This window comes from Hylaeus volcanicus, chromosome 5 (genome assembly GCF_026283585.1).
Source record: "Hylaeus volcanicus isolate JK05 chromosome 5, UHH_iyHylVolc1.0_haploid, whole genome shotgun sequence".
In the NCBI taxonomy this organism is placed as follows: Eukaryota; Metazoa; Arthropoda; class Insecta; order Hymenoptera; family Colletidae; genus Hylaeus; species Hylaeus volcanicus.
This window is the reverse complement of record NC_071980.1, coordinates 30,290,922-30,315,087: the sequence shown is the minus strand read 5'-3', so window position 1 is coordinate 30,315,087 and position 24,166 is coordinate 30,290,922. Positions and strand designations below refer to the sequence as shown.

The 24,166-nt window shown below is 49.4% G+C and overlaps 1 protein-coding gene across 5 annotated transcripts in view; it reads right to left on the bottom strand.

Annotated features, from left to right (window-relative positions):
* Positions 1 to 3,869: 3,869 nt before the first annotated feature.
* The window catches only part of LOC128876512 (dachshund homolog 2), a 173,229-nt gene continuing 152,932 nt past the window's right edge, over positions 3,870 to 24,166 (bottom strand). For 2 of the 5 annotated variants that reach the window (XM_054122938.1, XM_054122940.1), the window contains exons 9-12: positions 15,643 to 15,789; positions 14,334 to 14,588; positions 7,885 to 7,971; positions 3,870 to 5,805 (exon numbers count right to left, since the gene is read on the bottom strand). In XM_054122938.1, the coding sequence (XP_053978913.1) occupies positions 5,753 to 5,805; positions 7,885 to 7,971; positions 14,334 to 14,588; positions 15,643 to 15,789 (542 nt within the window). In that variant the 3' untranslated portion in view covers positions 3,870 to 5,752. Of the gene's footprint in view, positions 5,806 to 7,852; positions 7,972 to 13,748; positions 13,892 to 14,333; positions 14,589 to 15,642; positions 15,790 to 24,166 lie in introns of those variants that run through there. The other 3 variants (XM_054122942.1, XM_054122939.1, XM_054122943.1) reach the window with 3 other exon arrangements.

The following is a 24,166-nucleotide window of genomic DNA, read 5'->3' as shown; positions in this document are numbered from 1 at the left end:
CCCCGAGGCTCTCAGCCTTTTGCCAGCTCCTCGCGCGTGTTTCTTGCCCGCGTTCTAGTCTCCGACTCTTCTGGAGACTTGGGTCGTTAAATCGCGAGCGGAGCCCGCGCGAACGACCGGCCCCGCGGGCCGTTAAACTTGGAAACTACCGAAAAACCGCGAGTGCGTTTCCTGCGCCTGGCAGTGGAGCAATTACAATTGCAAATCTTGCGTTGTTGTTGGCCGACATTGGCCGCGGTCGCGTTTCTTCGGCGTCGTGAAAGTTTCCGCGCGGAATCAGCCGGCTGTTTTTGCGAAGCGTCCATTGGTCTCCCGCGGTCGGGGCGGGAGTTTGGTAAAATCGTTTAGCATAATTCGAGCACGACGCACCGAAGAGGGGGGCGCCTTTCGTCGCTAGGTCCCCCTCCTCGACAAAAATGACTTGTTTTGCCCAAGCTTAACTCTCCTCGTTAGCCGCGTTGACATCTTGACGAAAAGTCAGGCGAAAAGTCCTCGAGGATCCCTCGAGACGTCCTTTTCCTCCCGAGTATACTTGTTTTCGAGAAATGGTTGGTGGAGATGCAAAATCGAACGTCAATGGGGTGGTTCGGAGTGTTGTTTTAAGAAGAAACTCAATTTATTCACACAAGTGCTAGGAACGAAGAATGGAAGTCGTGTTCGGTATTTATTTTTGCAAAAGGAGCAGAGAACTGAGTTCCTCCGTTACAGGTTTCTTTATTTCTGTAAAACGTCGCATGAAAAGTAATAATAAACTTATTTCGGAACGCTGAAACCTCGTTTCGCTTGAATTTGCCCAGGATAACATTCGGCACTTTCCCTGACTATTCTCCATTCGAGAAACGGCAATATTTCGCAATAAATTATTCTGGCAGCCACGCAGGCACCGATATAAAAATGTTGCTCACCTTGCGTGTCTCATAAACAACGCTCGATGACAAAACTCCGCCGTGGAACCTATAAATAGGATGATCGCGTTTGGAAAATCGCGTGGCGTTTATTAAGGGGAAATGGATTTACCGTGTCCCGGGATCGAACAGGACGATCGTGAGTCGAGTGGATCGTTTCCTAAAGAAATAATCTGGAAGATTTGTAGGCCGATCGGCGAGCAGCGGGAACCTGCTTTTGATAAATTATACGCGTGGATCGACGGGAGAAATGGCGGCTCGTAAAGCGAGCGCCGCGGACGGCGCTCGTTGCGATTCTAATTAGAAGGAATTCCGTCGTTCCAGGGGGGCGAATTAAGCTAATCGGCCACGACGAACCGAACGAGGGTCTCGCCACGGCTGGCGACGCGCGTCGGGACGCGGAAGCCGAGTTGAGACAAGGAGGAGGACGATTTTGACGAGAAAAAACGGAGAAAAGAGGGTGGCTTGGGTGAACAGGTTTGGGGTGAGAAGGAAAACGACCCTAGCGGTCCAGGAAAAAATCGAGAGCATGAAATTAGTCGTACTCGCGGCGTTCGGGGCATTAGAACCGCCCTCGGGACTCCGTCTCGTTTTATTCGATAATTATGCAAATGCCCGAATGATTGTCGGGCAATATGTCCTTGGAATAAAAAGTCGAGTCGTGGAGCAATTCGGTTATCTTTATGATTCGAGCGAAGAAGGAACGACGTGGGGTGGAAACCGCGAGGGGGAGAAAGAAAGGGCGTCCACGGGTGGTCGTCGTCAGCCATCCACTGTCGCCGCCGCGAGGAGCGAAGTACTTCATTTGCATCGAAACGTTACTTTCCCTTTTATCCTCGGGGTTAATCCTCTGTTGTATGAATTTTATTCCAACTTTCGAAAGTTGGAAGAAGCGGGTCTTTGTCGGTAGTAGCTGCAGCGACGAACATCGCCATTTCTAGAATACCTTTCATACAATCATTCTTAGCGAGCCTTTTAAACCAGAATTAAACTTCAAATTACATTAAATTGAAGTTGAGCTCGTTCTACTCCAATTTTATTTTACTAAAATCACTAACAAATTACGACGCGTGCCTCGTGTTCCCTTCTGCGTCAACTCGTTACGTGACCAGGTGTTGCGAGATCTACGCGCGCATAGATCCTAGCCGGCTATTAAGACGTTCGCTGGCCGATTTAATTAAGCGGCTACGACTCTTTCGGCCCTGTCGTCGCCGCTGAACCGTGAGCCGGATCGTCGCTATTTATTATTAAAATATATTCCCCGTCGAAAGGGTGGAGCCTGGCTTGACCAATGGGCTGGCGTCGCGTGCCGTGTGTCGTTAGGACGGCTGGAAATTGATAAGAATGCATCGTCGCAGGGCTAGCGACGCCGGTGCGGCCTTTAATCTGGACGTTGCGAGACCGCGCTCCTTCATCCACCAACAACGAATCTATCGGACCCCAGTCCAGTAATTCTGATGCAAAAACTTCCACCAACCGAGCCCTACGCTTTTTTCCACGACGCGAGAAATCACTTACGTCCAATCGTCTCTTTCCACGACGCCATAGGCGCAAATCTCATTTCCTGCGTAAAAATCGTGGTACTTCTCTAGGTGAATATTTCTGGAACAAGGGGGAAATATGAGAGTGTGGTCCCTGGAAATATTAAATATTTTACGACTCGTGCGGTTCGTTGGCTTATCCAAAGAAGCACGAATAGTTGCAGAAATAAGGTTAAAAGGTTTTTGGTTGGGTGTAGTTGTGGATCGCTATGGTAGGAATCAGTAGCTATATGAAGAATTCGTTTGCGGTACTCGTTTTTATCGAGAACATTGGTTCGTGTATAAGAAGGAGATTATTTCTGTTTATATTCTATTATATTTCCTTGAGTTCCATCGAAAGCAGAACATAATTGCCTCGTGCAAGACTGGGGACGGGGATCGAGACACACCAGAGCCTTTTACAATAACAACTATTTATTTATAGGTAATAATGCTGAATTACAATGAATACACTTTGTTGCCTCGATACTAGATTGTATAAGTCCGATCGCGAAATCGTCATCGCTCGTCGTCATCGTTTACCCAGCAGCGCGGCGATGCTGCGTTTTCCATAACCGCCCTCCCCCCTCCCCCCCACCCACGGCCCCGACCCTCGAGTTACTTTCCCCTGTACGCAACCCACCCCGGTTAACCCCACCCCAGATCCAGCGTGTTTCTTTGTTTCATTATTTTCTTTTCTTTTATTTCGCGCGAATTAACCCGACTCGCCGATCGAGAATCGCCAGATCGAGCAAACCGTTCACTTGGTTGCTCGAGGAACATAGATCTCGAGATCTCGCGTGCTCCCTTGGCCCCGTCGATTCCCCATCGCGAGATTTTGACCCCCGATCGATTGGTTGGCGGCGATGGCAAATACGGATGAGCTATCGGTGGTTAAATTCTCGTTTCACTACGTGTAGCGTCGTCTTAACGGGCATTTTAGCCGGTACGCACGATCTAGACACTATGATTATGTGAACTTTACAACACAAGAACCTTACGGGCAAGAGACTTTGTACATGGATCTTAAATACGGGGATCGACCCACTCGGCGAAACATTTGCACGCGGTACTCCTCGCCTCCTCATCACCGGTTTCCTTTTCACCGCGACGCCAAACGACGACGTCTCGCCGCGCCGTTTCGGAAATGTTTCGCCCGTGTCGATCCCGACGCAAACGCCGGGACACACGCGGTTATGCATTTAGCCTTACTTATCGACGGTAGTAACTAAGTTATTTATATAAATAAGGTGTTACGATTTAAAACGCACGGATCCTCCGTTGTTTCTCCGATTTTCTCGCAAACGCTTCTCGTCGCCGTGCTTCCTCGCCCCCTTTGTCTCCCTCTATCGCGATTCAAGCAATTTTGCCTACCCCTATACGTCTACACGCTCCCGATTCGATTCTCTCCAGATTCTTCGCTCACCTGGCAAGCTCTCCCTCGTTATTCTTTTTTTTCACGGTCAGCGATGCGCGCACATTCACTCGGCGTCTCTCGCTCTATATGATACAAGAAGATCGAGTCGTCGGAGACTCCGAGCGTCTCGCGAAATGGAGATCAGAGATGGACAACATCGTATGAATAAATAATCTTGAATTCCATAAACGAAAGGTGAACTAGTTTGTCATTTTATGGGTGAAAATGATGCATCGAATCGGGGGAGGTTAAAATCACAGTTTATCCGAATAAGCGTTCGACAGAGTCGTTATACAGAGTTTCTTTTCGCTCGTTATTCGAATAAAGTTTTGCCCACCTCTGATGGAAACGCCCTTGTCTCGCAAACGGGTAGAGACGAGCCCGCGAGACTCGATCGTGGATCGGCGATCGAGGCGCCCCGTTGTACACCGCCCCCAGGGAAATGATATTAACGATAACGATAACGGTAGCAGGTTTCTTTGTGCTTTGTCTTTTTAATCTTAAAAGCAAATTTGTTTCGTAACATTGCTCGATTAGCGACGCTCTAATCCTTTGCAAACATAGATCTCCATCCATGCTAGGTATCCATGCTCCTAGAGGACTGAAACGTCTCCAAGAGTAACGTTATCTAATTTAGTTTTAAGACTAAGGAGACAAAGTGCAAGGAAACTCGCCGATTTTATTTACCAAGAACAAATGGACTATCGACCCTACGGTTTATCATAATGATAATAATACTCGAAACCGGGGCGGCGCGCCCGATCGTCCGTACACATACAGACTTAACACAATTACCTAATGAAATCGCTCGTTAATTAGAAGATAGGTACCTCTAAGAACGCATGCACGCGCGCACGCACTCTCAAGCAGTCTTTAGAAATATCTCGACACGGTTGCTGGATGTCGTCCATTGTTTCGCCTAACTTGGAGACGAAAGTCGCGCTGGGGGTGCTCGATGCACCCTCGGACCTGCGGTATACCTTCGCCGACCCTCGTGTTCGCGGTGGACGTCTCCTCCTGGCCAGAGACGGGCAAAATTCTACCTAAACGAAAATCTCGAGTAACGAATGAAATCCACCGTGAAAGAAGGCGTGAATATATGAAAGAACATGTTTCATGTTTTATACACGTGAAATTAAATGGTCGAGTTAGGTCAAACAGCCTTATTCGTTAAATAAAATAAATAGATGCAACGTTGTTTAATGCTTGTACATAATAAGCGTGAAGTTTCCAAGCATTCGTTAAAAACGTTTTTCGAACCCTCGATACAGAGGAGCTACACAAATATCAGTCAAAATGCGAATCGTGATTGGAATAATAAATAAATGGAGCGATGATTACACCGCGAAATGAAGTAAGTTTTGATCGAGCGAACCTAGAGAACTGCTATCAGCGCAGGTTTAACTTTCCATCGTTTGTTAATCGAATCACTGCCCGTCTCCAGTTTTGGGAAACCGATCTCGGATCGAACGCGGAAGCGGAACGCCCGACGCGGCTGTTCCCGCCTCGTTGATATGTGTTACCACCGACTCGATCGACGGTTCGATTTCTCGGTTGCTCCAAGTCGATCCTCGTGGACCGACCGATAAACGAGGACTCGATTCTTCGACTGTGAACGTCGTCCTTGACACTCGCGCTGAAACTGTGCTCGCGTCGTCGTACGAGACTCGGACTACCGAAAGTTCGGTTCTGTCGCGCACACACCCCTTGTGGCTCGTTTCGCGGTTTCGTTTCGCCTTCCCTGGAATAGGAGAGTCTTTTGTTCGTCTCTCCTCCGTTCGCGCAACTCTTCGCGGAACTTGCCGCGTTTCCGGTTCCTCGCGTCCTCTCTGTCGCTCTCCGTCGAGCCGTCACTCGTTTTGGCTGCTCGCTGGCCTCTCTGCTCCTCTTCTGCCTTCGTCAAGCCTCTTCTAGGTCGCGCTCGTGAACAGAACGGAGTTCTTGTAGTAGCCCGTTCGGGATTCTGAAACAGAACACCATCCAAGTGCATTTTACGAGTCTCGCGGTTGGATACACGATGGGACTTTGTTAGAAAAACGTGGTCAAAGTTCGATGTTCAGTGGGTGAATATCTTACAAGCTTTTCATGCTCGTTGATATCTTATAGCAGCAGGAATGATTAATGCAGACCTTTTATTCGCGAATGAATTCGTACGAGAACGTTATGATTCACCTCTTTGAAACACCCTTTTCAGGTTTTGAGATAATTTTATAAATCAATCGAGAGGTGATTTAAGCAGGTACAATCTCCAATTGGATTACACTTTGCTCAACACTCCCATACCTTACGAATCAATTTGCAAATCAGGAGGACCAGTTTATTCCAACTCTATCCCGTGCGTCGCGACGCTCGCGAATCTTCGTCCTGATCGGAAACGCGATCTCGAACGGCAACGGTGATTCGGAGACGAGGAAGAGTGAAACGCCGAGCGAATGATTCGATGATCGTTCGGTTGGAAGCGGCGCCGCTCACTAATTATCCAGAGCCTGTCGAGACGTAGATGAACGAGAAAGAGACGGAGACGATCGCGTTCTCCGCGGAAGAGAGAGAGAGAGAGAGAGAGAGAGAGAGACGGAGGATTCTGGGCCCTATCGGCGAAGCGTTCGTAAATACGAGACCGGTCGACTCATCGGCCCTTAGGGCCCCTTTGTGATCGAGCCGCCACTCGACTTTTTATCCAACTGTCGCTTATGATTGAAAATCACTGCGTGTTTTAATAGTCCACCGGATTCGATTTACTCCGTCTTCGAGGCTGGGGCTCTCGCGTCGCGTCCTCTTCCCCAGTTCTTTCTATTGTTTTTTCACAGGGAACGGCAGCGCCTCGTTCCACGAGATCCAGTTGCTCTATTTTTATTAATAGGTTACAAATAGTTAATGGAACGCGTCGTATATCGGTATGTTTGTAAGACCATATTCTTGGGTGACTTGTTTCTTAGTATCTGAGATGCTAGGAAAATTGATTTTTATTAGGAAAATGGTAACATCTTCGATGTTAAGAATTTTGTAATATTTCGTGGAACGAGCCGATACTTGGAGGAAGCATCGTCGTTGCTCCAACTTCGTGACTCGAAAGAAAGGAAACCGAAAACGACAGCAGCGACGAAGCGGAGTTTGCGAAGCCGCGGCCAATTAAGGGACCACTCGTTAAGGCTGTAGCGCAGGGGAGGGCCCGCGCCGCGAAAAACGATTATTTACGTGCAACGTCACGTCGGGCCCTCGCGGAACATTGAAATCGCGCGCGCCGCATACGGGGTGCAGTTTTTGCCTGGCTCCTTCGACCAACTTTCGACAAGTTTCCGCGAAGCTAGCGAGCGTGGCAAGTTTTGAATCCGACGGCGTGTGCCGGTGACGCCGTTGCAAGAAACCACCCCTTTCGGAGCAACGGGACCGCCCCCGGAGACTTTCTAATTAAAGATCCGAAGTTCGTTCCTAGTCGCAAGAAATTCCACCGCCGTCGCTCCGCCACGCTCGAATCGGAGAACGAGCGGGGCTCTCGACGCTCGGCGAATCGAAAATCGAATTATCTCCGACCTCCCTCCCCCTTCCCGCCTTCGATTATACCGCAGGATTCTCCGGAGAACTTGGAAGCTCCACGTGCAGCGATTACTGGCGCCAGTTTTCTTGCAAGACCGTAGCACGTCGATTTAAGCTCGTGTCTTCGGTGGCTTTGGCGGAGGTCTTGAAATGCTACCATTTTTTCAACGCTGGATTTATTTTCATTACCGCCGCCGCAGAGAATCTAAACTGACGTATCATTCGGGAGACCTCTGAACGCGAAATAGTTGAAAGACCATGTCTTGTGTTTACAAGAAGACGATCAGTCACAAAATATCACGATACTTGTTCTACCAATTTTAAATAAATCAATTCCAAGACAGTGCTCAAACTGATGCCACCGATGTTGGACGCCATCAATTTGGTGTCCACCTGGCGCCAGTAATTTTTGCATCGGGCAGGCGTCGCGGTAGAATAGGTCACCGTCGCCATCGTGCATCGTCGGACGAATTTACCGAGAATAGCCTGGTCGTTCAGTTGGACGCACCTTGAAGAGGAGACTTCACTTGGTCCCTCTCGGCTGCCTGGTGCTGCCGCGATTTTCTCTCCAGCTCGAGTTCCTGCACCAGCGATTCTGCGACAACAAAGAAACAGAAACATTGGTTTATAGAAGATGTCGATCGTCCCCGAAGAGGAAGAGGAAGAACGATCTCGTGGCGGTCTTGGCGTCGATTTCGCCGAGGCGTGAACCCAAATGCGCGAAGGATGAAACGGAGCGGTAATTAGTGGAAAACCATCCACCGCGAACTGCGAGAAAGGGGGAAGAGAGAAGGGACGCAGACAGGGATAACGGACGTAGGCAGGCGTGAAAGGGCCGCAGGTTTGCTCACTGAATTCCGCAAGGATTAGGGTGAAAACTGGAAAATGTCCCTTTAATGATATCGCGCCGAATTAACCGCGGACGAGCTCCTCGTTTCGGTCTACTTCGTTAAGCTCACGAAAGGACGTCCCTTCGAACGGGTCCACGACCGTTGCCACCGAGTCTCGAAGGTGAGAAAAAGCCCGTAAATGGTGTCCTCTTCACGGTAGGAACCCTTGCGATTATATAAGGAATCTTTCTATAGAATCTCCACAACCAGTCCGAATACCTCGTGGGATCAAACTAGATCACTTATTTGAGACGCAGAACTTGTCGCACCTGCTATAAACCGAGAGTGTTGTTATAAGTGTCCGATACTCGAGTGAGGGACTTTGACAGGGGTGGAGTCGAATGTAAAATATCCTCTCGAGATGAAACGTCTGAACCACGCAACCCAGCGTGAATCGAGAGTGCAGAGGATCGAATCGGGTCCCCGAATAGTCGGTGGAATGGCCCGGGGCAAGGTATCTGTCGATCGAAAGGATTAATCGCGGCAAGAAGAGCGCTCGCGAGGATTGGGAGGGGGTCGGAGGCGGAGGCGCGAATGTATAATCGGTGAGCGTGAAATGGCGCCTCCTTGGGCAACGAGCAATGGTAAAATCCAATTGCGAGGCCATTAAATCCCAGTTAACTGGCACACGGCCGAGAGAAGAACCGTTCCCCGTTCCCCGTTCCCCGTTCCTCGACGCGAGCTGCGGGACTAGGAGACGTCGGGGCCGAGATTCCATTATGCTTTGAGCAACAATAGCTCGGAGGGCTGTTTCGCGGTGCGTGGGTGTGAATTCGTGCGTTCTCGTCAGGACCGTTATATTCCACGGGGGTTGGGCGGCGTGTTTGCGTTTCACTGAGCCAAATTACCTCTGGCGCCCTTATCCGCGCGCGGGGTGTTCCGTCCCTTTGATATCCAAATGACAATTTAACTGCTCAAGATATGCCGCAGGCCGAGCCTCGAGTCGAGAGGCCCACGAGGGCATGAAGGATGAATCGAGGCATGGGTCCCCGTGGGGCTAGCTGGAAGACCTCGGAAGTACATTTTGAATTAGGCCAAAAGAAAGCATACATGAGTCTAATTAAAATTATTTGCGATACGATATGATCTTAATTATAATTAAGTACAAATTTCAAGTCATATAATTTTGTTCAATTTAATATGCCCTTGTGTTAACCTCTTAAAGAGGTTTACGATCTGTACCTGCCACTATTAACACGATTATCTGCTGCGTTACACGTCGAGCAACACCACGCAACGCGATAAATATAAAACTCCTGCAACGCCAAGAAATATTGGAGTGTTTCTGACACGAAACGTTTTTTCTTTCCTTTTGAAAATATCGTTGGATCTCTTCGAGGGGCCTGCAAAATTTTAATCCGAGGCTGGAGCCAGGTACGGGGCGCGTACGTGCCCCGAAGATCCAGCGACTAATAGTTTTGCTACCGTATTACACACCCTGACAAATCGCGCGAACAATGAAAACAATTTCAGCCGGTGCCCGATCGAGAGGGCTGCGCCCCCTTATGTTCTCGGCCCTAAACGGTTGGCATTGTGCCCACGTACCCGGGGTCCCTCGTTGTTTCTTTTTCGCCCGTTGACTTCGACGGGGCCCCGACAGCCCTCTGAAAAGGAGGGCCTCGAACTGTATCCGGTATGACTCTGCGTTTATCCGCACGTAATTAACTGGCGCACAATGCGTCGCGAGAAGGCCAACTCGCCACCCGAGAGGAGACGAAGAAAAGAAACGGCGAAAATAAAACGAAACGCGCTACTTCTCGAAAAATCATCGCATTGTGCCCTGGACGTTCCCAACGTCATTCCTGCGCGTCGATCGGGCCCATTTCTTGCAAGATGGACGACACGAAATTCCTCCGACACGATTCCCCGTTTCTAATCGACTCGTTGCAAGTAACCACTCGTGTAGGATTGGGTAGAACGAGTGTAGACGATGAAGGAGTAAATACTTTCCTTATCTATATAGTTGTTCGAGGCTAACAATAACTCCGGGGCCCTCTTCTAAAGGAGTACAATTCAATAAATTCCTTCAGCTTCCAATTTCCAAATCTTCTCAAATGTAAATATTCTGTTTCGCCTGAAATACGTGGTTGTAGCGTTCAAAGTAACGCTTTAGTCGCGAAACACGCCGCAACGATCAATTTCCGAGGAAGGCCTCCTTGACCCCGGGCTGCGGTGAAAAACAAACGTCCAGGTTGGAGAATCTTCTCGCGCGGGCATCGAAGAAACCGATTCCGGGCATCGTATCCCGAGCGGCGGTAATTGCTCCAACGCTCTCGCTCTCTTGAGCGGAGAGTTAGCGATGGCGAGGAGAAAAAGAGAGCGTCTGGGGGGCTTGGAGGGGTCTCGAAGGGTCTTGGAAAGAAGAAGAACGAGGCCTGGCGGCCAGGGGGTTGATTTCGTGTAGCGCCGCGTTTTTAATGCTCTGATCTTTATGTAAAACAGAACACGGCGACGGCGAGTGAGCGAGGGCGTTGAAGAGTCGGGGGAGGGGGGGGGGGGGGCGGGGGGCCGGGGAACCAGGGGACGTAGGCGCTCGAGCGCCAAGCCGACCGTGAAATTGTATGAATCAAGGAGGTGCACGGAGGAGAGCGCGGAGACACAAAAACCGGCGCGATACGAGCGGAACAAAAACCGGAGACGCGAGGACGAAGAGGAATGCGTGCGCAACCTCCTTCTGCTCCACTTCCAAATCGAGAAACACGCGACGACGCGCCAGAAACGAATTTAATCTGCTCGCGATTCATCCCCCGATTCGACTCCCTCCACTCGACGACGCTTCGGGCGATATAGAAATCGCAAGTCGAGCGTCGGTCGTTGTATCGCGACAAAGCACCGCGCACCAGCCGCCTTTTACGTATTACACGCTCCAGGAACGACGGAGATAATTCGCCTGGCATTTTCACCGGCAAACGGAATCGCGGAAAGAAAGGTCGAAGGAGTCGCTAGTCTCGAAAACGTTCCAGTAGGATTCAATTAATTGCACCATGCATTCGACTTATTTAAAGTCGTCTTATGGCTCTCGATGAGTACATATACCGAAATTGTTAGGTGTACGTACTTCAAGATTTTGGTGCTAAATTGCTGCCCTTGTATCCACTACTGTTCGCAACAAGAATTTCCACGTATGAACCGTTTCGTAACCGTTTCCATTTGACCGCGACGGTTTCTCTGCGAACCAGGCCGTGTATCTCGTGCTCTGCTTTTTTTCTCCCCCCGCGGAATAGTTTTCCCTCCGCTCGGCTGGCGCCGAGATATCTCGCTGCGATACGTCGACGAATTTGCAACGCACAACCGGTCGCCCATACATTGTACCTACTGCTCCCCGATGGTTCGTTCCGGTTTTATGGTTGGGAGTTTCTCGAGTATAATAGATTCGCCGTGCAAACTCGCGGACGCACATTCCGGGACCAACCGGTGGTAGAGGGGGGAGAGGACGGGTCTGTTCTAATCGGAGCGTTTAGCCGACATTCTGATTGCACCATGTATCTTTCGAATAGATTCTCTGCATAACGAAGCACCATAAAAATACAGACCTGACATTCCTTCAGAAATTTGAATTCGTACAAAGTATCGATAAACATGACTATCGATAAATTCAATCTCGAATCTAAAATTTAAAAAAAAATATTAAAAGTACAAACAGCCCCTATTACAGCCACAAGATCCCTGCTTAAAGATACTGGGGGCAGCGGGGAGACAGAGTAAAACGGAAAGGAACGAGGAGACGGAGGCGGCTCGTACCGCTCTGTCGCGAGAAAGCAGCCGGGGGAGGGCCAAGGGGGCGTTATGGTTGCTGCGAAATTATTGCATATAGTCTGAATATTAAAGCGTGACGGAGTGCTCCGTCGTACTCGTCGGTGGATGCCGTATGATGGACGCGGAGGAATCGTTGTGTGCGCGACCGCGTAAGTACGAGCGCGTATATACCAGAGAAAACGGGCTGCGGCAGGGGGGGGGGCAGGGAGAAAGCGCGAGGACGGAGACAAAGTGAGAGCAAGAGAACTGTTCGCGACGGATGGGGGTGAGAGAAGGTTTAAGGGAAACGGAGGGGAGGAGGACAGGTAACGCCACCGAGAGCCACGGTGGCCGCCGGGGAAATTACGGCTCCTTCCTTACTTGCCAGAGATGTGCATAAACTCTGCATTACGCACAGTGACGCTCATGCTCGATCCACGTTGGAGTCATTTAGAACTCATTTTCAAGATTTCGATAAAGGCGATCCAGGTTAAGGTAGCGCGTTAGACAGGGATGTTGTTTTTGACGAGCATCGTGGCGGTGGATTGAAAGGACATTGCGAAGGAAAAGATAATTAGTGGATGGGTTTGTAATTGCAGAAATGGAGTCGAAATTCTACCTATAGTTAGATACCTGCGTGTGTACGACCTTTTTGAGACTAAAGCTTTTCCTCAAATGTCAACGAGACCTCCTTTTCCTCCTCGTTGGAAAACAGGGTGAAAACGAGGCGACGCCGACGTCCTGGAACGCACGTGACACCGCAGAGCACTACTCGAACCAGCAATCTTCCGTTTTCCAGAGGATCATTTTAAGCAATTTAACGGCTCGAGTCGAATTCGGGTTCCCTTCCTTTAATTACGATATCCAAGCAACCGACGCTTACGCACGACAATCGAGGCGCGCGTTTCTCGAATCAAGGCGATATCGGAGATGGGCAAAATGTCGTTCGAGTAACGAATCGCGAATAAAAAGACACGAATGCATAAAAATAATCATTTTTTCAAGTACGATAGCCCAAGTGATGTTGATTCTCGAGAATTTGCTGCGAGTTGGTCGCCATCCAAGGAGAATGAGAAGCGCTGTTCGTATAGAATGCATGACTCGAAGACACGACGGCCCCGAAGTCCCCTCGGTGGCGTAAGTACCCACCTCAGACGACGACGTTCCGTCGACCTACGCTCCTCCGTCTCGCTCGCTCCTGCAGCGTCACCCCCGATGCCCCCGCCGCCCCCATCTAAATCTCCGTTGTTTATTGCAAATGGATTCCGCATCATGATGCCCGGGTGGCTGCGGGACCCTATTCAAATACCTCGTGTTTCCTCGTCAGAACCGACTGCCCTCCCTCCCTCCTGGTACACGGGGTTGTTATTGCCCCTGGCGTGATTGCTCTCTCTCTCTCTCTCTCTCTTTCCCTCCCGAGATCTTTCGAATAATTTACTTTGCGTGATACCGACGCGACGCTCACCTCTTTGCCCTCCTCTCTTCTTTCTGTACGCCCTCGCCACCCACCCCCGTGCTCTGCCTCTTTTTTGTTTGGGTAATCGAGGATCGAAGCCACTCGGCCGGAAGATCAGAAAAATTGAGTGGATCCTAATACGGGAACGCGATTATCCGAATTAGCGGCTTGCCACGGGTCCTCGCCCTCCTTTTCACCGCGGCCCTGACTACCCCCATCCCCGCCAACGAACCCTGGAAGAAGGGTGCCCGCGGGCCTGTACGGTTTTCTTAAATTTCGCCCGATACGTACCCATTGTTACCCTCGCGGCTTATTTCCCGCTTCGCTCTCCTCGAGGAAAGGAAACTTTCCACCCCCGTCATCACGGTTGTTCACCTTTGTCTCACCCTGTGTCTTAACGCGACGTATACTCGCTGCCCTTTGTACTGGTCGCGCTAGGAAGACGGTATCGACGTAAGTGAAAATGTTATTGAAAATACTGGTATTTGGATTATTTCTATGAATTTTCGTTAGAAACATTGGTCACCTACTTTGACTTAAAAGACACGAGACATTCTTGAATGATACTTGCACTATTCCACAGTTCTAAAAAACTGAGTGTACAAGCTTCTAAACAATGAGCATTCGTTCTGAGCCATGATTCCATCCTTCGATTCAATCCTTTCCAGTAACCCTTTTTCCCAGTGATACCAGTCAGGTAGACCTTACGACCCCCCTTAAGCATTAGGTTGGTCAAAAAATTCGTTCGATGTATGGTCACAGTTGTGACAAAATAGACAATATATTATAGAGCAGATATATTTCTTTAATTTGTGCATTAAAATCCGAAGGAACTTTTTGGCCAACCTAATATTTTAGAGAAAGTTGAGCTCTGACCTTGGTAGTTCTGCCAGAAGGCGGAGGCTTGGCTGCCAATCAGGTCCAGGCCGTATCCCCATGCGGGCTTTTCGGGCGTGGAGGGTTGCTGGGAAGGGCGCGGCACCTGTGCCTCTCTGTACTGTTGTGCCTGCTGCTGTTGCTGAAGGGGTTGCTGGGACGACTGCTGCTGCGAGGGTTGCTGCTGCGACTGCGAGTGCACCGGACTAGACTCCGGTGGTTCTGAACTCGTGCGCGCCTCCACCGTTACGTTTTCTACGCCAAATCAAGAAATCGAGGTTATTTATCCACCTTGTATAGAATTTCCGCATGCAAAGATTTTATCGATCGACGAGGCAAACGTTAATCAAGGATTTCTCGATCGCTTCCAGCCAACGCTCGCGGTTCCCAGCGTCAGGTAACGAACCCCTCCGAGGAGAGCGGATTCGCGTGCTCCGTTTCATTTGAAATTAGTATCGCTACATTCCCTGCTTCTGACAGGGTTAATCAACGGGAACGACTCGAGCGCTGGGAACCACGGTCCCGGTGCTCTGTATATCGGAATAAGAGATTTCACTTAAAGGGTTTCAAGCTGCCGCTCGAGTTTTGCTAGTGACAGGAAGAGGGGTGGTGCCTCTCTTCGGCTGAAGATCGCGGCGTTTAGACGTTAAGGTCCGTTTTCACGTAACACGGGGTCGCGATCTTTAATCTCGCGAGTTGCCCCGAAATCGCGACACGATTGATAAACATACAATTTTGTGATATCGCATTCTTTCCATATACATGGATAGAAAGAGCTTCACTTTCGCTGTGAGAAAATTAAACGCCAAGACTCACATCGACTAGCATGTATTTTTGTTGAGAGCTTATTATGTAGAAACAAATGAATGTACGTTAATATCGAAGGAGCGATGGGCCTAGAGTGGCTAGTATTATTATGACTGGACATTTGTACAAACTAGGGAAATATTTCTAAAAAATGATGAAACTTTCAATTCGTTTCGTTATTAATTACTTATCTTCCTGTAATGTGAAAATGGACCTTTACGCAAGAACGGAGGAGGTCGAGACGATGATTTCACGAGAGCGAGGGGGGAGGGGGCGGCTGGAAGGATCTCCCCCGGCGGCGGGGGATAAGTAAGGAATCGTATTCCGGCGGGTGTCAGGCTGTTTGCTCTGCCTCGGCGAATTAATTAATTTATTCGGAGATCACCGCTAGCCCGGAGGCTCTCGGTGCAAAGATCTGGCTGGTAAACGGCGAGCGTAACACCGAAACGCGGATCCGTTTCCCACCGATAATCCTTCCAGCGAGCACGCGCTCGCGTCTTACCGGTGATCGCTCTGACTTGCTCCGAGGAAGCCCCCGTCGCCTTCAACGCCTCCTCCAGCTGCGCGCGCCTCTTGATCTCTAGATCCAGCTGCTCCTGCAGACGCTTCCTTGCTCTCCGCTCCTTCTTCAGTCGCTTCTGGTATATCACTGCAAACACAAACATCAGGGGAACGATTAGTCTAAGGATATTCGTAATTACACGGGTCATTGTTTTAGAGTTATTTTCGGACTCTTCTATCGTCCCACTTATCGCCTTGTCAATAATTCTATAAAACTCTAGTGAACTCAATCACAATGAAAGTGATAGCATTACATTAACGTGCTTTATATTAATTAGTTGGTTCGCCCCCTTCAGGAACGACGACTTTGACTTAGAACCCAGAGTCTCAGTCGGCATTGGCCGATGATCGTATGGGGTGTCGCGGCGTTCCTTCCGAGAGCGCCCCGACGGACACCTGTCAAAACGACTTAGCGGGACGGCTGTTCGCGTTCCCCCGCAGGTGGCGGAACCCCTGCGCGGTCAAAGTCCAACGAAATTATCTTGGCGTATCATTCTACCGCGGGGGGTTTCACGGCCAGCGCAGGGGGCCTCGGACCACGTGCACGCGTCCAGGCGGGGGTCTGATCGTCTCGACGGCTACCGTGCGCGCCTGTCGACGGCGCTTACCGAGGATCGACGTCGATCAATCGCTTGGTCATAGTTATCGATCGATCTACGAATCGCTCGGATAAACCGGTTCCTCTTACACTGGCTGGTCACAATTTGCAAACAAGGGGAATTTTTCGATGCGCTGTGAGGATAGTTGCGAGTTGATTGCTTCATTTCCTACTGGGGAGGTCCTACGAGTGTTCAGACGTCGTCACTAGGTTTGAAGACTGGGTTTGAAGATTCCAAGAGGTCGGTCGAACGGTAGAGTTAATGTGTTTCGTTTCGAGATCTTGTTTTTTGAGAAATTGACATACGATAGACTTGTTTGCAATAAAAGCAAGCCAGTGGACCACCCGCGTCGTACCTCCGATTACAGTTTCCTTCCTTACAAAGAAGCCTTGCCGATCTCACGCGCGAGTCCTCGCGCAGGAAGGTGTTCGCCATGGTCAGACGCGTCTAGGCGCCCAAGTCTGAATCCGTTCGGACCTCGGGTCGGCGCGTTTAAGCCCCCCCCCCCCCCCTCCCACCTCCGTACGGATTAATTATTTTCCATCATTGTGAATCGGCGCGTCCGGCCATTGTGTCTCGGCTCCCTTTTGACTGGATCTCGCGCGAAACACGGGCTTTGTTGTCGACGCCTTCGCCGACAGGATCCTCGTTGAATCGAGATCAACAGCGTTCTTCGATAGGATCGATCTTCTAGAACGTTTGGAGAACGTCAAGAGGTCACGAGTCGTCTCATCGCGATTCTCGAGGGCTTTCCTTCGTCGATCAACGTCAGAATCGATCGATTCGCGGCCAGACTAGTCGCAGACAACCCCCTTTCCCTTTCTGGGGCAGCGGTACCCCTCCTCCCCTGCGATTGCACAACTTGGTCGCGTCGAGTTTGGAGAACCGCGGTTTGGAGACGTTCTCCGACCTTTCAGTCGTCGTCCAGGTGCAGTCTCTTAGCCGAATAGGTGTGCAGCGCAGGGAGGGTGAGGAGAAGGTGCGAGAGGGTGCGGAGGTAGGTGGTGGTGGTGGTGGTGAGGGGGGGAGTCAGGGAAAAGAGGAGAGGGCGAGGAGGAACGCGATGCAACGCGAGGTGGGGTGGGACAAGGTAGGAAGGGGGACGACAGAGTTCTCTCCGTTGGTAGGAGCGGGCGGTGGGGTACGAGGGAGAAGGGGGACGCAGCATTATGATGCAAAGATGGCGCGGCTGCGGCACCCTAGAATTAGCTCGAGCACTCGCCATTGGCCGCTCGGCAAACCACTCCTTCGGTAACAACCGACTGCATACGTTGCATACTAAGGATACACGCGAGCAGGCAAAGAATTGCCCCGAGAACCAGGGCCTCCCGAGACCCCGATTTCCACCTACGATTCCGAACCTTCCTTCCCAACTTTCCTGATGGTCTACCCTCGACTATAACACACAACGACCTTCCCTTCCTTCGTCGTCCACGAAGAAACACTCGTCTCGATCGTGGAAGACGCTCTCGACGCTCGACCGACACCCAAACCACCTGGACAATTGTTCTTCGGTCGCGAAGCCGAACTGTCTCCTTCCCGATGCTCGTCGCGAGTTTGTTCCGCCTCGCCTCGAACGTAACAGCCGTGTAACTGCTCGGGACAGAGTCCAGTCAGCGATCCGTACCGCAACCATTCGCTCTTTCCAGTCTTCCTGCGGGCATTTCCGTTCCACGGGGCAGGGAGACGACAATCTTGGAAAGGAAGGACACCTCCGATCGGACGCCAGATCGATAAGCCTCGGGTATGGCGAGTAGAGACAATGGAACCGCAATGCGCGCGAACGACGCTCGCTTTAACCCAGCGTCGTCCAAAGCGATGCTCGCGAGGACTTCTTGGTGAATCGTCATCTGGAAGCTGACACCATCTAGAAGAATCCTGATAGTCAAATATTCGGTTGTCTAGAATTCAAAGGCGCATTTGAATTCACCTCACGATGGAGGTGAATTTCAAATCTGAATTGAAGAGAAATTTGAGAGAATACTCGTTAATTTAACGCCTTGGGACACCACTCTGATAGTGTAAAATAAGATCTAGAACCAGAGGGGGATGTTGCGGGAGAAACCCACAGAATTATGGTGCATTGTCCAAGGTAGTGGCGATCGGGAAAGCCTGAGAAACACTGGTGCAGCCTATTAGAGTCCTAGATCGACGACGTAGTCGATCCAGGGAAAAGAAATCCGCGGTCGTGGTTGCGAAATTAGAACCGAGAGTGGAACACCGATACCCTTAGTCGGCGTTCCGAATGGGCGGACTTTGCGGACGGAGTTGAATTGGTGAGTCTTCCACGGGTGAAACGGGAGATAAATAAATAGATAGATGGATGGTTAAGTCATCTATTGGGTACTTGGGAAGACAAAAATCCCGTAGAAACACTAAAGCACAGTGTAAGGAGCTGCGAGATGGTGAGCTAAACATTCTTCAGGTTCTACATGTAGTATTCGAATTGACGAAGATGACGCCCACGAAGAAGGAAAGTGCACAAATAAGCGGCGAATGCAAGGGAGATGCGAGAAATGGCGAGAAAAGAAGTGGAGGTGGCTCAGGAGGGCACCTAACTGGAGGGGAGAGAATGCTCCATTAGATAATGCACTCGAAGGAGAAAAAGAGAGCGATAGGGAGGAGGAGAGACGGTCTCTCTCGTCCGACACGTCAAAATACATCAGCTACCGCTGTGCGTTCGCTCAGAAATCCTTCTGTGGCCGCTGTCCGCGGGGACTCCCCACGTCGAAGGTTCCGCGGACTCTCGACGCCGCGCCGCGCCGCGCCGTCCGCCTACGTTTAACGCTCGGGAGAGGAGGGTCGAGGACGAGAGGGGATGCGATACGCTTCGATCCCGTGGCGCGATATCGATCTCGGCGATGTCGCGGTCGAAATCGACGAGATCTCGCTCGAACGGAACGGATGCGAAGATTTCCTTCCAGCAGTCGAAGATTGGCGAAATTCCGCTTGAAAGGAGTCGTCTTCGAGAATTTTACTGGATGGCGTAGATATGACTTGCGAGTAACAAGTCTTCTTCCAGGTGCTCTAAAGTAGCAAACTCTTACAAGTTCCAAGTAGACTCCCTTTTTTGTCGATTCATCAATTAATCCTTTGTACTCCTAAGGCCACCCGTACTGCCCAGGCACTTGAAGACGTTCTATTCTTGCGGCCAGTGTAATTGCCTACAATTTTTTTTGGTTATTAAAAATGTCAAATTTAAAAAAAAATCGTGTAACTTAACAATCTGCAAAGAGTTTTCCGTGGCTACTCAAATGTTTATTCTTATCTTCTATCTTTTGCGGGAAAGTAGTATTCGGATGAGAGTCGTGGCTATTTCTGGTCCCAGTCTAGATGGTTTGGAAGTCGTCTGTATCGGAGAATTAGCGGGCAGCCGCGTAAACAATCAGGGGAAACGCGACGGCCAAATCCAATAGGGAAACCCGCAGAAACTAATATACGGGCAGGTCGTCTTACCCGGGCCCGTGTTTAATACACGCTCATGGCAGAGAGAGAGAGAGAGAGCAGACCCTCCGGGAATACCAATATGATTTACATTTTGAGGTTATATTGACCATTCCCGGCACCTGCAGCACTCGCTCGTTCCTAGCCCGCGGCCGATACCATAGATGACCGGGATCTGCTTAGGAAAAATTAATAATACCTTCGACCCACAACGACCTCCATATTCCTGTGCGGAATGTCATCGTAGTGTAATCAAAAATTAGGCAAACTCAATGATTCATTGTTTCTTTGTCGAGTAAATTGAAAAAGAAAAGGAAACGGTTTAGAAAAACATTATTTGTAGATAATGTATATATAGATAGAAGAGACTTGGAGGAGTTCGTCGCGAAAAAAGAGGGGGGGGGGGGGGCACGCAACAGAAAGACATCGGTTCGCGGTTTCACCGATTACCACCAAGGACAGACGTGCTTGAGCCCGTCCGAAATTAGCATTCGCACAGGATGCACGGTCTAACTACTATCGACGTTCGTAACCGACCATAATCGTCCGTTGCGAGCGTGCGCGCGGGTCGAGCGTAATGTTATTCAACAGACGGCTTTGTATGGATATCGAGAGCCGTAGAGCACAGATGCTGTCCGTCGGAAGGATCCAGCTCTGCTCCTGCGTCTCGAGTAGGTGCGTAAGAACCCCTTTAAACATCGGCTAACGGCTGTTCTCTCCTCTCCTCTCCTCGAGGACGTATTCGGGGCAAGATTACGGCGCGCTGGCGCTGGTCCGAATCGTCGCGGTTCATCCTCCTTCATGAATCGTAATTACGCATTAAGTGCGCGCGAACCCTTATCCACCAGGGTCATTCCCTTCGAGTCGAACACGTGATTTCCTTGTTTCGGGGACTGACCTTTGGAGAACTAGGATTCGAAGGCGTTAGGAACTCGAACAGGTTTAAATTTAATAAAGTAGCAATCACGAGACTCAAGATTCGAAATCTAATCGAATCACATCGCATTAAAAATCAAATTTAAACCCAGAGTAGTAGCTCAAAGTACTATTTTATTCCTTGCGCCCGTTACACTAACACGAACCCCAAGTAATAATTCCAATATCGATTCCAGTTAGAAAAGACACCAAGAATAGTTCAAACTTCCCAAGCCAAAGGGTCGTCTCTCGTTCAAATATCAATTTCGCGGTGACAACTTTTCGCCACCCTCCGTGACCCATATGGAAATGGAGATCGGTCATCGGAATCCAGTTTGCGAGTGGAAACATCCTCGGGAGGGTCCAGCCACCCTCTAAACCTAAAATCGCCAGGCCACCCCTCGCCCACGCGGAACGTCGTAAAGTCGAAAGCTTTTCGCTTCTACGTATTATTCTTTTATCCGATATCGGGATAGCCCGTATCCGGCACAAGCTACACCAAGGAAAAAGATCCTCTTTCCGTTTGCCTGTCGTTCTTTGCGAAACTCGAGGGTGCAGAGATCGACGATCGTGCGCGCGTCTGTTTCATCTCGCCGCTTGTTTCCATAGGACAAACTAATTTATCCTATTAACATCCGCTGTGTACGTTATCGTTGAGAGCGTCTCGACGTGGCCGCTGCGTTTCTGTTTATCGCGGACCTGGCACACTCGCGATGAGACCGACGAGAGAAAGAACTCGGGATGGCGGCTGCTAACGAAAATATTAGCGTCGTAAATGTCTTTCTACCGAGTCGTGCTAATCTTTTACGACTTTTCGCGAGAAATTCGCTGGAAGAACCACATTTACGAAGAATGGGAGGCAAGGGTAGTGTTTGTCATTTATCATTAATTATTCGAATCAAATTAAGCCTACCTTTGTTAAAGTTACGTTTGGTAACTTAAGTTAGACTCTATAGCAGGATTCATTTTTTCACTCACACTTCCAATTACCCAATGGTAATCACGAATGATTTTCTTGATTAGACCTTGCCGAAAATCGCAGCGAACACGATCTATCGACCCAAGACGGAGAAACTCGAGGGTAGTTTCCCGGAGAAGGTCCAGGTGTGGTCCGTGGCGAGCGTGGAAGGGTCCCCGAAATCTGCGACCAACGCTTGAGTTACTCTCGCGTCCGAGCAATACGAAAATGTTTATTCTCCGTTGGAGCGTGGGTCATTCGAAACCGCCTGATCTGGTTACTCTCGGTCCAGCGCGCGGAAACGTAATAGCCGAGCGTTTTTGCACGACTTCTGCTAAGCGGATCTTCGCCCTGTCGACGCGTGTGCCGAGCGAAAGGACAGAATTTTATTTGGAAAGATAGACAAACGGAACGGTTGTATGTCTATTATATAAAAAAGGTGCAACCATGATTGGGAGATTCGTAGTAAAGTGGGTGGCAAGGACGAGTCGATCCATGATCCAAGGAGGTCGTTGCGTCAGTAACGCGTCCGTACTCGGATAATTGTTTCAAAGGTAGGAATCCGCCAGTCCGAGTATATATTAATTTTCCTCGATTTCTATTATATTATCGATAAGTATGATCGTCGATGGAGCGGGATGATAGGCTTTGCGGCACGATAACGCGTTTCGCGCGCACGCTGCTCGGTTAACGGGAGCCGATTGACCTCGGTGCTCGTTACGTACAAGGACTGGCAATTACGCGGGCCAGAGGAAAAAAAAGAACCGTCGAAACGTCTCCCGCGCACAGCGATGGTCCAAGTTTCATTCGAGTAACGGACGTCGAGAAAACAGCGAGGCGGTTCAATTTATTCACGGCGTTGCTTTAATTGAACAGTTACACGTGCAATTAAAATTCTAATTTGTATTCAACCAGTAGCTGGTACTGGGACGGTCCATAAGCTGCTTCGTTCTTTGTAGGAAACGTGCTCTTTTGTGTTTCGCGTTACTTTTAATTAATTACTTTTCACGCCACTACTGGAAACGGTACTCCAAAGGAATAGGAGCGGCGAGGTTGATGCATGAGTGGAAGGTGAAGGAACTGAATGAATTTATGCATTCAAATGAAATATCATTTACGTGCTATGTACATTTATTGTTGCGCGTATATTCGAATTTTTCATTGTAAGAAACGAAATTATGGACCAGCCCAGTAAAAGATTGTTTTCCTTCGAAAGACTGATAATCAGGCTTTCTCTTAGTTAACCTTTAGAGAAAACTCAGCCTTTTTACAACTTTCTTTTCTTTACTTCCATAAAGAGTCGAGAATCTTACATAATGTACACTTAAATCAACTTTCAAGTACTTGGAAAAAATTCACCTAGTTTAAGTATCTAGTACCTTGGAATAATTGTTTCAGCTTGTCGAAGGAAACTTTTTCGATTTTCCTTGATTTTTCATCCCCTCGTATTGGAGTATCGGTGACGTTACATTTTTTTTTTTTCGGCGATGGGGGAAAGATTTTGACACGGTAACGGATGATGGGTTTTTGTATCTTTTATTCGTCGCTAGAAATTTTTATCTAGATAGGAATTTCGGCCATTTCTGCCAGCGCAGAATGGGACTCGTCGGAGGGGATCCATATCTGCGGCCATTTCTTTATCGGCGGCCGGCAGCGGCAGTTTTCAGGGGCTTCGTGTCTATGGGACGCGTGTTTTATTGCCCGAAAACCGACAGATATCAGGATTATGTGTTCCATCGACGTCGACGCGTGTCTCGAAATCTCCTTCGACCAACAGACAGAGAACTCGAGTAGAAGAAGTAGACAGACAGACATTTTTTACGCTCGAACAAGTTCGCGAAATTCGAGTTAGAAATTCTTCCTATTTATTTATTTGTTTATGTATTCAAAGAAGACCTCCAAGTAAACAATTTTGATTGGGAATCGGCGAGGATATTCCAGGGTATCGATGAATATTGGGCTTGCTGGGCAGAAAATAAGCGGGACGGGGAGGGGTAGGGGAGCACGGGGGGCTAGGCGAATCGAACGAATCGCGTTAAATATAATGGCAGCGATGCCGATGGCAAAGGCGGTGGTGGCGACGGTGCCCAGTCCGAAAAACGCTCGGTGGATGGTTATCGCGGTAATCGCGGTCCGCGCCGATGAAATAAAACGAGACCCTTCTAATACTGGGTTATTTTTTTAAATGGCCCGGTCGAACGGGACCAGTCGAACAGCCGGGGCTCCACCTGTGTGCGAATCGAGCCTTCGATGGTCCCTATCAGGGTGGAACTATTTTGACCTTTTTCACGCGTAGACCATCGATCCGAAAAGTTTCGTACGCGCCACCCTTGCTCTTTTCTCAAATTCTCAGCTTTGCTCTAAAGAAACTCGGTCCTTTAATCTTTCACCCTGCGCTCGATTACACGTCGTTTCTTTTTCCTACAAAACTTGTGCCAGATTTAACACGTTTTCCTTTTGCTACAGTTGACTGTATTATTTTAAAGATTCTCTTAGATTACTTTCACAGAACCATAAACAAGGGAAATATTCAGGTTTTTCTATTTGAA